This window comes from Leptidea sinapis, chromosome 46, assembly GCF_905404315.1.
Source record: "Leptidea sinapis chromosome 46, ilLepSina1.1, whole genome shotgun sequence".
Lineage (NCBI taxonomy): Eukaryota > Metazoa > Arthropoda > Insecta > Lepidoptera > Pieridae > Leptidea > Leptidea sinapis.
Window position 1 is genome coordinate 4,425,861 of NC_066310.1, and position 17,856 is coordinate 4,443,716.

General features: G+C 35.6%; 2 protein-coding genes across 2 annotated transcripts; one reads left to right on the forward strand and one right to left on the reverse strand.

The window, feature by feature from the left end:
- The first annotated feature begins 11,491 nt into the window (after window positions 1-11,491).
- On the forward strand, window positions 11,492-13,100 carry LOC126977975 (inactive selenide, water dikinase-like protein). Its single transcript, XM_050826697.1, has one exon. It carries the CDS (start codon window positions 11,611-11,613, stop codon window positions 12,811-12,813), a length of 1,203 nt encoding a protein of 400 aa, XP_050682654.1. The 5' UTR covers window positions 11,492-11,610; the 3' UTR covers window positions 12,814-13,100.
- Window positions 13,101-14,689: 1,589 nt separating this feature from the next.
- LOC126978025 (DET1- and DDB1-associated protein 1) lies at window positions 14,690-17,662 on the reverse strand. Its single transcript, XM_050826760.1, has 4 exons — window positions 17,500-17,662; window positions 17,283-17,421; window positions 17,132-17,193; window positions 14,690-14,909 (listed from the first exon to the last, which is right to left on the reverse strand). The coding sequence occupies exons 1-4, from the start codon at window positions 17,500-17,502 to the stop codon at window positions 14,805-14,807; spliced, it is 309 nt and encodes a 102-aa protein (XP_050682717.1). The 5' UTR covers window positions 17,503-17,662; the 3' UTR covers window positions 14,690-14,804.
- Window positions 17,663-17,856: the final 194 nt, after the last annotated feature.

Below are 17,856 nucleotides of genomic sequence, written 5' to 3' on the forward strand. Positions count from 1 at the left end.
CGCTTTCCATTAACTCCATAGTATTTTGAATAATAAACCCTAAAACCCATACTTATACAACCCGGTCAAAATAACACGGGACCTGAGTCGAGAAGCGACCATTCTCCTTCTCCATGTTCTCCACCCCGTCCTGTTAGTTGCGTTAGCAACTTAGCTTTTTGAACACCCGTAGATTATTATTCATTAGTACATCTTAAACTCGATTATGTACATTTTATTCTAGTATCTGAAATATAACATAACATACTTAATTAATAATAATTACATAATATATTTAGTTAATATAATAAAATAAAAACATGTAAAATAGTTCATCGCACTATTGCAGGTAAGGAGATGACATAATAATTTTAAGTAGTAGTACGCCGGTACACATACCTTGAAATTTTTGGCTTTACGCCCGGAATGTAGTCAATCATTAAACGTCCTATAACTCAAAAAGTATGGACATTAGAAATTTTTTTTAGAAACGTTGTAGAGAATAATAAATTTGTCTATTCAAATAGATGAATACATTTTTTTAAAATTCCAATATTTTAAGAGTTATTCGCCGAGATAGAATAACCGTTTTATTAAATAGGCCATAAATTGTAAACAGTAATTTTTACAAAAAAGTTTACAGGAAATATAAAGATGTGAAATTTTAATTTCTATGCCAATGGTCCTTATAGCTTTTGCCCTAAAGTGCATAGTTTCCGAGATATCAGATATCGAGATATAAAGTCTTACCAAAAAAAAATGGATTCAAAATTTAATGCGAGGTTAAATTGCCTCTTTTGTTGAGTTTTTCTTGTGACGTGACCGTACTTCCCAGAACTCTCATTCGAGCCAGGTCCCGAGTTAGGTTGACCGTATTAATATAATACCTTTCAAAGTTCATTTCTACTTCAAAGACTAAGGATTCGAAGTCTAAACATAGATGAAGAGAAAACTCAATAATATGAAAAATTCAAAATGAAGAACGCGAATGTTTTGCCATGGGTACCTTTAGAAAAAGTTGATGGAACCTGTGCTGCTGGGATATCGAAGAAGACCCTTACAATGTAAATCAGAATTAAAAAAATATCTTGAAATATCGCACTTGTCGCTACCGCAGAACAATATTACTCTAGTAATTACGGGAATACAAAAAGAAAACTAATTCTTCATCGGTGTGAAAAAATATCACATGAGATAAGTACTACGAAATATCTAGCAGATGATTTTGAATTAATTTTATTGAATTGTAAGTAATTATTTATCACTTAGTCGTTACTTGTCAACGCTATGCTATATTAAGTTAGAACATAAAACTATTCATTTAGTTCTAACTAATCATGGAAAATGGCGCCAACCGTAAAAGAATATAAGCAGAGATTTTTTTGTTTTCTTCACTCATTTTGGGTGGGCAAAGGGAACTATGCCCATAAAGCCAAGTCTTCAGTAGATTTTCTTATTGATATACAATGAAAATTAAATGAAACCTAACCTAACTCATTGAATCAAATCATTAAATCTGATATTGAAACAAATTAGTAGCTTCTTTTTAGAAACATTTGCATAAATCATAAAAACTATGAATTCTTTTTGTAAACACATAGTGGTTGGATTTCTTTTTTTAATAGACATTATTTTGACAGTTGGGAAAAAGAACGCACGAGTTTGCAATTTTTCAATATCCCACATCCCGAACGCTATACGTCCTAGCGAAACGCCACTTTTTGGGCAAGTGTATCAAAAATATATTAATGTTAATTATCATAATGAGAATAATAAAGAAGTACAACTAGTAAATTTTCTTGGTATTGCTTTAGACAGCAACTTGTCCTTCAAGTTGACAAAATTAGCAATAAATTAACCAACATGTATTTGTAATAGATGAAAAAACAGCGCTATGGCATATCACGCATAGGGCATTTATCTATTGGACAGAAGAAGTGTATCAAGGTGGTTTATGGAGCCGGCCCCCTAGATTCTTGTTGAACTCTATTTAAAAAATTTAAAATTCTATCGCTGCCATGCCTATACATTTATGAGATAAGCCTATTTGTTCAAAAACATGTATCTGATTTCAATACAAAAGTAGCCAGAAGGTTTTAAACACAAGTTTTCCAAATAGACTCATATTTCCCTTCTGTAGAACTGCATCTTTTAGTAGAAATTGTTACAGCATGTCTATGAAAATATATAATAAATTGCCTAATTAATTGAAAGATATACCTTTCAAGGTTTTTAAAAGAAGACTGCATCAGTGGTTAAAAAAATAAGTGTTTTATAGTTTAAATGAAGTTTTCAATAAAAAATGAATTATTATTCTGAATTAGTCTATTTGATAATAAATGTGTAAATTACATACTTTTGTGACAATAAATTTGTTGACATTGTACATAGGTTCTAAATGAGTTATTAAATTTTTTACGTCTTATATTATAATATCTTTAAATTTTAATTTTATAAATACTTATTAATGATAGCATTGTGAAATCCGACATGTTTCAGTATAACAGTAGTGTGTTGGCATTTTATAACATACTAGTTGACCCGACAGACGTTGTTCTGTATATAATAAATAAAATAATGGTTTTTATGAATTTGTCAATAATATAACATAACATCAAGAATTATTTCGTAAAATATGCTCCCTGTTGTTGTAATGAAATTGTTTTACAGCAGAACTGTCAAACCGCGCGTCAATAAATAATTCTCTCATAGAAAGTATGTCCATAGAAAACAAATATCGGACGACGGGAGACACATCAAAGGAAGAACAAAATTGTTGTTTTTATTTAATTCCGAACACTTTCATATTTATTCACCTATTAAACCTTCCCTGGAGTTCCACAAATAATTCAAGACCAAAATTAGCCAAATCGGTCCAGCCGTACTCAAGTTTTAGCGAGACTATCGAACAGCAATTCATTTCTAAATATATAGACTTTGCATGTCGATTGACGAAACATATTGGATTATCAATAATATTCTGTTAACATCTTAAGCACAATGTTTCTTGCAAATAAAATTAATTCTAATCGTGAATATTTAGTCCAAAAATTTTATAAATTCGTTAAGTATGAATTTGAATAGTTGAATCGAAATCTGCGAATTCCATGAGACGTGTAAGATAACTTTGCTCATAAAAAAACGATTTTACTGTCCCAATGGCCATCTGTTCGTCGAACTATGTGCCCTGCCCACTACCACTTCAGTTTCGCAATCATTTGGACTACGTCGATAACTTTGGTCCTCGTACGGATCTCCTCATTTCTGATCCGATCTTACAGGGAAACTCCGAGCATAGCCCTCTCTATTGCCCTCTAAGCGTTCTCATAAGGTCCATTGTTAGCGACCACGTCTACATACCGTATGTCGTCATTGGCAACACACACTGGGTGAAAACCTTCGTCTTCAGACACTGTGGTATTTGGGACGAGAAGATATTACGGAGCTTCCCGACCACAGCCCATCCGAGTTGGATTCGACGAGTGACCTCTTTCACGAAATTGGACCTGCTTAACTAGATTGCTTGTCCGAGGTAGACGTACTCGTCGACATTTTCGAGAGTACAGTTCCCAATTGTTATGGGAATATGTTCATTTTGAGACCTACTCCTTGGGTGTATTGAGGTCATCGAGCATATGGCTTAAGTCTTCCATGGTCTCTGCCATGATTACGATATCGTCTGCGAATCGAAGGTGAGTGCTGTATTCGCTGTTGATGTTGATGCCCAGTCCGTTCCAGTCCAGAAGCTTAAAGACATCTTCCAACGCAGCGGTGAACAGCTTGGGCGATATGACATTGGCTTGTCTAACTTCCTGCTGCTGTCAGATAGGCTTCGAGATCTGATCCTGAAGACGGACTGACATGGTGGCGTTTCCAAGCAAACACTTCAACGCTTCGATATATCGCTAATCGATGTGCCACCTCTGGAAAGACTGAAGAACCGCCCAGGTCTCGATCGAATCAAAGTCTTTCTCATAGTCCACGAACGCCAAGCATAGTGGCTGGTTATACTCCTCTGTCTTCTGTATAACCTGCCGCAGCGTATGTATGTATGTGGTCTATGGTGCTAAAGACCTTTCGGAATCCAGCTTGTTCAGGAGGCTGGAAGTCGTCAAGCCTGCGCACGAGACGATTCGTAATAACCCTAGAAAACAGCTTACATACATGGCTCAGAAGTGATATCAAATCAAATCAAATCAAATATTTATTTATTATTACAACAAAATACAAAATACAATCAGTGTTGGGGTCTCCTTTTAAGCAAAGAGTTGCCTGTAGTAGGAGGCCCCGCTCTTCCATAGCAAAAACATAATAATGAGGTGTAATAATAGATAAGTTGACGTTAACATATACATAATTAATTAACTAAGGGAAAAAAAATCTACTAACAATAATATACTAAAAATCTATTTATTTGTAATCTAAACTTAATGTGCTGTGTGTGTGTGGGTGTGTGTATGTATGTATGTGATTGTATGTATTGGTGAGTGTGTGTGTGTGTGGGTGTGTGTGTTACTTTGAAAGAAAACTTAAAGATTTAGTACGTAACTATAAGTAGATTTTCTGTGTCTTCATAATTAAATGACCTTATCCACTCAATTATTATTTTCTTGCATTCATAGTATGATTTTTCATATATATTGTTTAGTTTATTTATTTTATTATACAGTAAGGCCGCACGTTTTTCATACTGTATACTTGCAAACGATGTTTTGGTGTGAGGTACATGAGCAACAGTGTGTTTAATTCTCTTATTTAGTAATGTACTATTATAAGGAATAGTTTTATGTATTTTTAGTACCGTATGTACTATATACAACTTTCTAACTGTTAATAAGTTACTGTCAGAATAGATGGTGTGCGTGGGATGATGCCGTTTTTTAAAATACATAATTTTAATTAAAGCACGTTGCGCCCTTTCAAGTTCTAAAATTTGGATTTTGCTGCGCCTCCCCAGATAGGTATACAATATATGAGGATAGACTGGACTAACGCTACATATATTTTATTCAGAAGATGCTTAGGCGTGTTTGCAGAATTTGAAGAATTTTCAGGAACAACGTGTCTTAAACTTCTGAAAATCCAGGTAAGTTTCCGAATTCTCTTAGTAAGTTGCTCAAGATGTGGGTACCAAGATAATCGCTGATCAATCACGATTCCTAAATATTTAGTGCTGGCAACTTTCCTTATAGTGGGGCATTCACAAGTTTTACCATATATTATGTTATCACACTTATGAACTCTAATATCAAAGTTCTTTGGCTGAGAGGGATTAGATATGCTGAAACAGATATAATTAGTCTTAACTGTATTCAGTGTTAATAAATTCATTTGTAACCAATTAGCTACATGTATTATTCCTGATTCAGCTTTTTCTCGAACCTCATTCCAAGAACTTCCGCTAAAGACAATAGCAGTATCATCAGCGTAAGATAGTATACGAGCACCTTCTATATTCATGTTGCAGAGGTCATTTATATAAATTAAAAAAAGGGTAGGACCTAGAACACTGCCTTGAGGAACCCCAAAGGATATTATCGCATCATCGCTTACATTCTCACCAACCCTTACTCTTTGTGTTCTGTGAGTGAGATAACTTCTAAATAATTTAAGCTGTGTTCCTCTTATTCCGATCTTCTCTAGTTTGTCTATAAGGTTTGGTATTGAGACGGTATCAAAGGCTTTTTTAAGGTCTAAGAATACAGAAATACATTTGTTACCTTTGTCTAATTGATCTGTCACTAAAGTTGATAAAGAAGCTACTGCATCCTCTGTCGATTTACCTCGTCTAAACCCAAACTGGAATGGAGATAATATATTAAATTTATTTAAAAATTGTACCAACCTATTATTCAGTAGCTTTTCTATTATCTTTGAGATACACGGTAAAACAGATATAGGTCTATAGTTATTAATATCATCCTTATCCCCCCCTTTATGAATCGGTGTAATTATAGATCGCTTGAGGAGGTCAGGAAAAACACCTTTTTCAAAACATAAGTTAGCTAGATGAGTGATAACATGTACAACTTCATGACGTATGTGTTTCAAATAGCTCGTAGGTATGTTATCCCAACCCGCTGCACTAGACGACTTAAGACCAATTATAATTCTGTTTATCTCCTCTACGTCTGCCTCCAGTAAGATCATAGAATGTGGTATTGATTGATTATTGTCATTCTTTAAGGATTGCACAGAGGGTGGAATTTGTTGAGCCAGTTGTGTACCAATGTTAACAAAATAATCGTTTATGAAATTCACCGACTCTGATGCAGTATTTTTTATGTTGAATAATTCTGAGTTTGAATAATTAGTTTTATTAGAATATGTAATTAATTTAATATTTTTCCACAATAGTTTATTATTGCTTATGGAGTTAGCTAAAAGATCCCTTTCGTATTTCCTTTTAAGTTTTTTTATTAAATTATTACAATAATTTCGGTATCTAGTATAAGTTATTTTAAGTATTACGTTGTGCGGTTCCTGACGACATTTTTTTTGTAATTTATTTCTATTTTTTATGCAGCGTAATATACCCGAAGTTATCCATGGTTTTAAAGTACGTTTATTGTTTGGGATTCTTGTATTGGTGATGTTAGTTAAAATTGATTCTGTTAACATATTAATCAGTTTATCAGTCAGTAGGTTTGGATCATGACAGAATAGTAATTGAGGTAAATTTTGATCTATTAGATATTTAAGGGCCTTATCATAATCTATGATTGTTTTGATTTTATGAGCATTATATTTTAATTTAAGTTTAGATAAACGTAAGAAGGTCGTAAAGTGGTCAGTAATAGAAGTATGGAGAATCGCTATATCTGCCGAAACATTCTTTTTATTAATTTTTAACATAAAATGATCTAAGCATGTTTTATCTCTGGTGGGTATTGCGTGTCCTGGGAGAAGCCCATGCGTTGACAGCATATTAAGGTAGTTCAATCTATTCCTATGCTGTTGGGAAGATTCTGTGTCTTTATAAATAATATTAATATTTATATCGCCAGCTAGTACAATGTTTTTATGAGTTGTTAATGTACCAAGATGGGTACTTAGTGATTCTATAAAGGTATCAGTGTTAGTGTACGATGGGGAGCGATATATACATAAGATTGTATTATTCAATATGTCTACTTGCATACATGATGCTTGAGATAGCATGACTTCCTTGACTTTATGTCTGAGTTCTTCTTTAACATATATCGCTACTCCATCGTTTTGGTTATTCTGCCATGTGGTATGATATGCACAGTAATTAGATATTTGCGGTATTGGTTTATTACTTTTAAGCCTGCATTCTGTCAAAATGATAACGTCAGTTTGAAATTTAAAATCTGCCAAAGTTAGTAGAAAGTCGTCAAAGTTGCAATATATACTACGGATATTCTGTGATATAATAGTCAAATCATTTTTATTAACGTTTAAAATTTTATTTAAATTTGAACTATCACATTCAAAAGTACGCGCGATTTTAATTTTGTCTATTTCCTGTAAAGCTTCAATTATATCAGCCATTTGTAATAAGAAGAAAATAATAAATTTTGTAAATAAAATAAAATGGGTTGTATGGTAATGAATGATGAGAATGTTCTAGTATACCAAAGTGATATTTGTACAATCTAAGTGTGCAATATTTATAAGTTTGAGTGCAAGATGTGTGTATGCAATAAATATGATTATAAATAAGAGTGAAAGGTGTATTTATTGTTGTGTTGGGTGTAAGTTTTTTGCGAGTGAACGTGTGTAACAGTTTTATATATGTATAACAAGAATGACTACATTTATGAACTAAACTACTATGACTAACCAGATATCTTATGACTACAAGAACAGATAGTCATTTTCTTAAAAGGAGTTGGTGAACTTGCTCTTCACTTCTGATCCGAATTATTGGGGAGTTCTCGTCCTTCCTCACAAAGACCTTGCCATATGCCGTCCAGCAGAACTTGTACGCCATTGATTTTACCAAATCGCGAGCACGAAAATGTAGCCGTGAGCCCTTCATCGTTAAATGTTCTCCTAAGAAAACCGGTGTGTCTTCTTGGAATTTTAGGCCAAGATGCTTACAACATAACTTATTTTTCTGCCTCACATTAAAAGACTTACCCAGCCTTAGAAAATTGGTTTTTATCAATGTGGAGCCGGTTTCCACAATAATTGGGCTCGGTTTATCATTGTTTTTTCCTCGAACTCTGAATATATCTTTGATGTCGGTTTTACTTATTTTACAAACTATAGTTTGTGAGAGACATAGGGCCATTTCAATAAGATCCTCTTTCGTTTCGTTTTGCTTTTTAGGCACGTTTTTTATCTCAAAGTTAGCTTTGCGGCTTCCCATCTGTAGGTCTTCAATTTTATCCTCTAAAACAGCTATATACTTTTTGTCTTCTCTGGATTGGTTCTCCAACTGTGCTATCTTCTTTTTAAACTCTTCGTTTTGCAGTGTGAGGTATTCCATCGATTTTCCGATACTAAGGTTGGACTCTTGTATATCCTTCAGAGCCGCTGTAACCCGCTTAAGCTCCTGTTCATTTGTATGCGAGCTGCGTGAGATCATTTGACGCATATCATCTCTGAGTTCGTCCAATTGCTTAGTGATTGCGTCATTAAATTCATCTCTAGATCGCTTTAAGCGTGGAAACACATATCTTTGCGGAGTATTAGTAACAATTCCCGTCAGCTGAATATCAGGATCTGACGCGGATTTAGTCATATCCGAATCCATAGTGCTACGGGAGTACAAAAATATGTTTTATAATGTGTGCAAATCTTGTGAATAGAAGTATCAGCAGCTACGCCTACGAGGGTGTCAACAAAATGTAAGGAGGCGGGTCACGATCTCACCAATCTTAATGAAGCGAGGCGGGGCTGCGCTCGCGCATTGATTACTGTAACTTACTTGCTTGTAAGTACGCTTCTCGCGACGACGACGTCTTCTTGTCTATGCGCTCCTGGTAACTCGCGTAATTGATTTAAGAATTTTGAACGATATATTCGTTTATTTTAAACACAAATATAATAAATTTTAACACGTCTGCACCGTGCAACTGGCGTAATTGATTTAATGATTTTGTACGAAATATAATTTAAACAGAAATGTAATAAATGATCTTGTTACACGTCTGCACCGCGCAGTGGTCCGGGGGGAAGAGGGGGGGATATGGGCCTATAGTTCTTCAAAAGCATTTTATCTCCCTTTTTGAAGAACAGCACCACTATACTCCTGTGCCACGATTACGGCGTTTTGTCCTCGAGGATGTCGGAATTGAATAGTTTCTGGAGGGTCTTATGTACAGGGGTAACACCAGCTCTCAGAAGCCTTGTGGTTTTAAGCTGTTTTAGGGCCATACTAATCTCGTACAGGCTGGCGTCTGGGTATATATCTTCGGTATAGCGTTGGGTTTATTTGGCCCTTGGGTCTCCTGCCTTGTTGGTAACAACTAACAGGTGCCCGTGCGGTTGTGTATAACTGTCCGTAGGTCTTCTCGAATTCCCTCAAATGTTCGGGATTAGACGAAACGACCCTGCCGTCACCGGCCTTCAGCTTCGTCAGTTGGGTCTGCCCAATAGACAAATCTCGTGCGAATATTTTTGAGCCTTTGTTACGCTCTATGTGCGCCTTAACACAATCTGTATTGTGGCGGCGTATATCGCGAGTCAATGACTTGGAGATTTGTTAGCAATGAGCTGCTATTTAGCTGCTTATACTGGGAAGCATCATCCGGGGACTGAAGGGTCATTTGGCGTCTTACATCCATCAATTTGAGAGTATAGTCTGATTTTTCCGGTTCATTCTGAACGGTTGGCCTTGAAGAACTTACAACCTGTTATTATACTCGTCCACGTCTACGCAGTCACCGAGGCATTCGAGTTGAAAGTTTTCGGGTTTTGGATCTGGATGGGTGCGGGTTGAGACTTCACAATTGGAGACCGCTCCAGTTTCGGGTTGATATTCAATGTGCCTCTTACTATGCGGTTATCACTCCCAGTTTTCACTGAGTTGATCACGGGAACATTATTGAACATGTTGATCTCATTTTTTGTGGCACCATCGGGGCTGATCCAAGTCCATAAGCGTTGTTCTGGCTTCATCAGGAAGGAGTTCATCATATAGAGATCCTTCTTGTCCATGAAGTCAGCCAGCATCTAGCTTCAGGCGTTCCGATTTCCATAACCAAATTGCCCCACTCTCAACTCTTCGCCGGTACGTTTACCCAGTTTGCGTTGAAGTCTCCCATGACAACGTTGAAGTGGATTTTCGGAGTCTGAATGGCTGTTGAGATGTTCTCATACATGGCCCCCACTTCCACGTCGGAGTGTGTCGAAGTCGGAACGTAAACCTGTATGACCTTCAACGAATACCGTTCAGTTATTCTGAGTATAAGGTACGCTAGCCTAGTCGACATGCTCTTACGCCAATTACGTTGTTGACGAGAGACTTGTGAACGAGGAACCCGACACCGCCCTGGGACAGTTGGTCCCGGAAATAGAGCATGTGTCCGGAATTTAGGATTATCGAGTCCTAACCCTGTCTTCGGACATAACCCCAACACATCCCATCGTCGATCCGCTCCGGAGGCTTTTGTCATAATCGCCACGCTTGGCAGGCGGGTTGGCGATCGCAGTAAAAGTAGTGCTCCTAACGAAAGATGCTGCTGTCCATCCTCCAGTGTTTGTGTCCCTTAGTCGCCTCTTACGACACCCACTGGAAGAGATGGGGTGGTGCTATTCTGGTGCGACACCACACATACACATTATATCACACAATTTATATCAGTAGCGCAAAATTATTCATTGTTAGCCAACCTTATAAGACCATTATTTACATCGTCTTCAGAATGACCACGACACTTCGCTTGAATGGAGGAGCTTCATCATCAGACGTTGTTTCGTTTCGCGCTGTCGCACCAAAAACATCGTCTACGGGTTAACGCGACATTTCTTGGCTACATAGTCAACTACATCACCTACCGCGCGACCGACGTGAATTATATGAAGTGGTGCAGTGTAGCCACGCAGGCAAATGTTGTCGCGACAGAACCCTTTGATGGGCATCTGTTTATTAAAACTGTGATGTACAATCATCTGCGCCCGCCACACACCGCGATAAGACGGATAGCGTGGATGTGACTATTCGCCGTAGCCCGCTAATGAAGCCCGAGCATAAAACAAACAGAAAAGTATCATAAACAAATCATTTACCGTTAATAATAAATTAGTTCTTTATATATTTTTTTATTTATTTTATTTTCTGCGCCTTTTTTCTTACCAGTAAATTTCATAAAAGAATGAATTTTTAAGGCTTTATAAATGTTATAGAGTAATCAGTAAGGTTCGGGTAATTAAGATCTGTGTCTGAAGCGTAAGCTATGCTAGAATAGACTACAGGTTCGATCTCATTTAACATAGACGTAAAATTAATTAGAGTGACCAATAGCAAACGCCATACTACTATTGACATATCAATCTGTCCAATAATAATTGTTGTTGTCGATTCAACTTTAGTTTATGTCATATTGGTGTAAGAGAGACGCCATTTTGCAAGCGTCATTCGGCGGCGTGTAAAGTTTTGTACTTTTAGCTTGAAATTCAAATAAATTAAGCCAGAGACACAATTTAAACTCTTATAAAATGTCGTATCAGACGAGTGTAGGGCAAGATTCGCTAGCAGCAGCGCAATTAGAAATAACCGGTAACCCTAACGCTTTGGCGCTTCGTCGCCCTTTCGATCCTGTGGCTCATGACTTGGAGGCGAGTTTTCGTCTAACAAGATTTGCTGACTTAAAAGGAAGAAGTTGTAAAGTACCTCAGGATGTTTTATCCAAACTCGTGGAATCTCTTCAACAAGATTACTCTCAACAGGATGAGTTTATGCATGTGGCGATCCCGCGAATCGGTATCGGCTTAGATTGCTCAGTTACACCACTTAGACACGGAGGCCTTTGTTTGGTTCAAACTACGGACTTCTTTTACCCTCTCGTTGACGACCCATACATGATGGGAAAAATTGCATGTGCCAACGTTTTGAGCGACTTGTACGCCATGGGAGTTACAGAATGCGACAATATGCTAATGCTGTTAGGAGTATCCACTAAAATGACTGAAAAGGAACGAGATGTCGTGATTCCCCTGATTATGAGAGGCTTTAAAGATTCTGCTCTAGAAGCTGGTACTTCTGTGACCGGTGGACAAACAGTCATTAATCCCTGGTGTACCATTGGAGGGGCTGCATCAACAATATGCCAACCTAATGAATACATTGTACCCGATAATGCTGTCATGGGAGATGTCCTTGTTTTAACTAAACCCCTTGGCACTCAAGTTGCAGTTAATGCTCACCAATGGCTTGATCAACCAGAGCGCTGGAATAGAATTAAGTTAGTTGTATCTGAAGAAGATGTGCGTAAGGCATATCACCGTGCTATGGACTCTATGAGTAGACTAAACCGTATTGCTGCTAGACTTATGCACAAATACAATGCTCATGGTTCAACTGATGTTACAGGATTTGGTTTACTTGGTCATGCTCAAAACCTTGCTTCCCATCAAAAGAATGAAGTTTCTTTTGTTATTCATAATTTGCCAGTTATTGCCAAGATGGCAGCAGTTGCTAAAGCATGTGGTAATATGTTCCAACTATTGCAAGGTCATGCACCAGAGACTTCAGGTGGATTACTTATCTGTTTGCCAAGAGAACAGGCTGCAGCATACTGTAAAGATATAGAGAAACAAGAAGGATACCAGGCGTGGATCATTGGTATTGTAGAAAAGGGAAACAGAACTGCTAGAATTATCGACAAACCAAGAGTAATTGAAGTTCCCGCTAAGGATTAAATTAAATATATTAACCTATAAATAACTATAATAAATTTAATTTGATATGAGCTGGATACATTCATTTTAAAATAATTAAAAGCTTGTTCAACCATAAATACTTTTTTGTATACTTGCTCAGTGTAAGATTAATTGAGAGTTATAACATGTCTGTAAATGCTTTTAGCTAATTTTCCTAGGGTTTGAATGTTACTTTTGTAAGTTACAATTGAAAGAGGATGCTGTTTGGTAAATTTAATTTTACATTCTGACATAAGTATAATTAGAATAAAGTTATTTTCAATCTATGTGGTTGTTTTATTAGGAATCTTAAAAAGTAAAAGATAATCTTTTAGAATCACTTCATTGTCAGTCTTTTTGTTCTTCAAGAACATGTGGACTGTTCAAAGTTAATTTAATTTACATTGGTATATTTTTATAATGTTGAAATTGTAAAAAATCAAAACCAATCAAAAGATACATCCAATTTAGCCTACCACTTAACATGATAGTCAAAATAGTGTACTTCCTATTACAACATGAAATTTATCTAGTATTAAGATCTCACACCTTATTTAACTAAATAAATATAATGATATGACAAATATTGTAGATGTCAAAGAGTACATTGTATTGCTAAATTAATTTTAGTTTAGCCAGATTTAAAAGGAAGACAGAAAATTCTGAGCAGTACCAAAATAGCTGTCGTTATCTCGAGACAAAGATGTTAAAGTAAACCCAGCAATTTCAATATGTAACAAGATAAAAAGTCTCCAGCATGGTACCATTCTAGCTGGCATCCTGTGCTAAGAAACCTCCCTCTACTCTCATCATATTATATAGATTCAAACTTGCCCACCACAAAATGGTATTTCAATTTAAGTGTGTGTTGCTAAAGGTAGAGGCTAACAGTTCGCCGTTATTTTTTACGACGCGTGAACATTCCACTGTCACAGTCTATTTAGAACATTATACAAATGAGCTCTGTGATCTAGAAGTATAAATTATCTAAGGCTCTTATCTCTTAATTAATCAGTTTCCAATACATTACTTATACATCATACTATGACATTTGTTACTGATTACTGAAAATTTGCCAGACAGCACAGGGTTTAGCTGTTAAATATAAAGACCAATTTCTACAGAGCTTAATAATTATGTTAACAATGAAACAACTTTTGGTAAAGCCAAAAAAATATATATTTAAAAGAAATCAGTGTGTGAGAAGACAGCTTCAAATTTTTCATAATACCTAAACGGTAAATCAGGATATATATTATCTGATAAAAATAATAATTGAGTATATTATGTTACTAAGCTCTAAATAAAGAAACGGCTGTTGGTAATGAAAAGTTATTGTAGTGATTAAATTATTGACCATATTTTAGTAGCACAATAAACAGCATTGCACTCATAACAAGTCTTTGTCAAGTCCGTAGAATATTTATTCAACTTATGAAGGCTTCCTTTACAATCTACTATTGCTTATAGTTAAGACGGTATTATTATTATTATTGCTAAGATTTCTCCGGTGAGCCTCTTGCTCCCTCTTATATTAAAAAAAAGATAACTGTGGTTCAATTAATAATAATATTGGCCTATAAGTGTCTTCTATTAATACTAAGATAATTGGGTTTTAATATTACTCCACAATCCCCATTAAATGGAATGAACAATATGCATATTTACAACAACTATTGCATATGGAAAGCAATAATGAACACATTCTCTGCTATCACAAAGTTATAATTTAGCCACATCAATAATTCTTGCAGTGTTAAAATAGTTTAGTGTAAAAACACAATGGATGTGAAAGCACTTACATTGTGATCTAGTTATTAAATTGTTAAATTATTTACTAATGGCACCTTTTCCCAAAAAACATAAAACCAGTGTGTTTCAAGGATTAACATATAATTGTACCTAATTATGTGATATAAAAATATGTTTACAAAATGGTTGCACATTTTGTGTGTACAAGTTAAACACAAAATTTGAAAAGTTTGTTTGTTTCAGTACATCGGTGAGTTGAGTCGAGGTCTCTTGCGCGGAACTCTCTCATCACCATTTTGTTCAGTGTTGCATTGATCTCTCTTCCTTATTGATGCATTGTTGTTCTGTAACATACATAAATCAAATCAAAATCACTTTATTCATGTAGGTCACGGAAATGACACTTATACTACCGCTACTTCTAAAAGGGTTGAGCTAATGAGAAGAAGTAGCAAGAAACTCATAGCCACTCTTTTATATCAAGATTTACATTTCCATCGATTTACAAATAATTTCAATTACAATATAATATGTAAAAAGGATGCAACAAAAATATTATTAGAGAACTAAGTCACTTTTAAAATATTGTTGTGTGGCATTGCTCCCACCAGCTGCCCAGGTGGCTAGATTGGGGAAAGCCAACCAGACATGGGAGGTACAGGGAAAACCAAATACCTGTCGTGAACCAAAACCAGCATGCTTTTAAGGGTGTTCACTCTATGACATATTAAAATTTGAAATATTTTGATTTAAAATCACTAATTGAACTTCAAAAACTACCATCCATTCGAAATAATATGCCTCAGACCTGAGAAGAACACAACCCTAATAGCCATACCACCCAAACAGAAAGGACAACTGTTGATCAGCCGACTTTTAGATGGCGGAATTTGTATCGCGCACCATGGAGAATCCATACAAGAACACTGTTCCTCATTACAGAGATCAATATTACAAGGAATCTACGACCATAACCAACCTGCTCTACAGCAGGGAGACTTCCATAAAAGATAGAGATTGGCCAATAAGAGTCATCTGGTAAGGGGCCAACCCTTCTAGCCTAGTCTAGGGCCAAAAACCTAGCAAACTAGAGTCAACAAATACAAAGGCTAAGTTTAACTCTCCACATGCACTCAGAGGCAATTACATCTTTTAAGATGTAATTGCTTGCACTGTGGTGTGTACACTGTGTGACTGTATAATTGAAATTGTACAAAGTGAAAGAGTAAAAGTACAATCAAAATCAACAATACATACTCTCCCATTTAAATAAGGAATACTTCTTTACACACCTAACAGAATTGAAGCTTATGAGTTGTACTAAAGCACATGCATCCATCTACAGACACTGCTCTGAAAGGATACCCTTGAAGATCGATATCATAGAGCTACAAACATCTGGAACAAATGAGACAGAAAAACAACATCTACATATTATACTCTATGTCAACTTACACCTAAACTCTAACAACAAAGACAAATATAATGTGCAGATGCTCCTTCTAATGCCTCAAAGACCAAAACAGGAGATACCTCAAAGTTCTAGTTGTCTATATAGACAACTAGTCCATATGAACATGCCCACAAATTCTGCCAAACAAGTCTTAGATGTCTAAAATGTGTGGTCGCACACCATACCACGGATTGTCTGCAAAAAAAAAACATTCCAGTGAAGTCAAATGTATTCTCTGTAAAGGGAACCACTTGGCTTACTACAAGGACATAGTCCATATACCCAGTGAAATACCTAATATTATCATTGCCTGAGAACCACCAGGACATACATTATACATGACAAAAACACTCCCTGTACTGGCTTATTGGATGAAAGTAACAACTTTTAATCAAATATGAAATAACAAAAATTGCTAAGTCACACAAAACTAGAACAGACAAACACCTTACTATACCAGCACAAGCCTAAATGAATAAAAGACCAGTAACAAACTGTAAGTAAACTGAAATGCATACAAATATCTCCTAACAAGAGGCTTAATGATGAAAACTGGGTCTGGCATAGACCATGATAATACTAATGACTCACATACATTGTTGAGAGGTGGGTCTGGTAGATTATTAAATTAACCATTAATCATAACCATTAAATGTTAGGAGTAAAGCTAGTAGGCTTACATTTAATGTAACTTTTGATTATAAATAGTTAGGTACTCCTTGCAAGAAGGGATCTTAATCAAGTTTATTATATGTTTAAGATATTGTGATTTAATAATCAGGTATAAAGTTAACTCTTAACATAATATTATAGTTCTACTCTTAGATAATTTATATGTCTAGATAGTCTCCTGCTGTTATACAAGTAGACAACCGATAAAAATAGACCAGGAATATTAGTTTGGTGTGCGTGACAAGCTATATCTTACACTCGCGATTTGTATGACACTTTATGTTAGTGTGTGTGCATTGCTCAAAATAGAGGTTAGTCCTAAACTCAATTATTGTTGATGTTTTCACAGCTGTCATAGTCTATCTAGACATATAACTAATCTAAGGTTATATCAATAAAAGTATTCATTATCATTAATTATTGCTCTGTACTTAAAATTACCTTTTTCTCCCACTGTTGATGTAGAAATCTTAGCAGAATGTTTGTCTTCTCCGTTACAATTACTGAAATAAGAAGCCTCAATGAATCTTTTGCAAAACTAACAACGATATTATATTACAACGAGATCAAATGTTAGAAGTCATTACTCAACTTTGTTCAGAAGGGATATCTTTCGTAGGTAGGTAGATTGATGGTCTCTTCGAACAGTTTCGGATACCATTGTCAGTATTGAATAAACTGAAATTCTGCTCGTCGTAGGACGGCAAGTCTTTCAAGAATTCTATCACCGACTGTAAGAAAATAATAAGGCATGAAGCATGTTGCTGAACTATCAGCTTAAATTTTAATGTTAATAATGTGATATTCACCATTGTGTTACGATTTTTATATATTCTTTAATCGTGTGATATTCGTTTGTACAATCGGTATTATATTATTGTGAAATAAGTTGCTCATATAAAAAAATAAAATAGTTAATCACATCACATTCCAATACGCAACAACCCAAAATCCAGATGATGAAAGATAACATTTGAGAATGACAATTGACAGTGAACAACTTGATTTTTTTTTGGGTTTTATGGCTTGGACAACAACAGTGAACGACTGATAGGTGACACCAGAGAATATATATATTTTATTCTATCTTCTTATATGCAGAATACTAGGATGCCGCAGTCGCTCGTCGTACCGTATATTTGAGCGAAGCGAGGTAAACTAAGTCA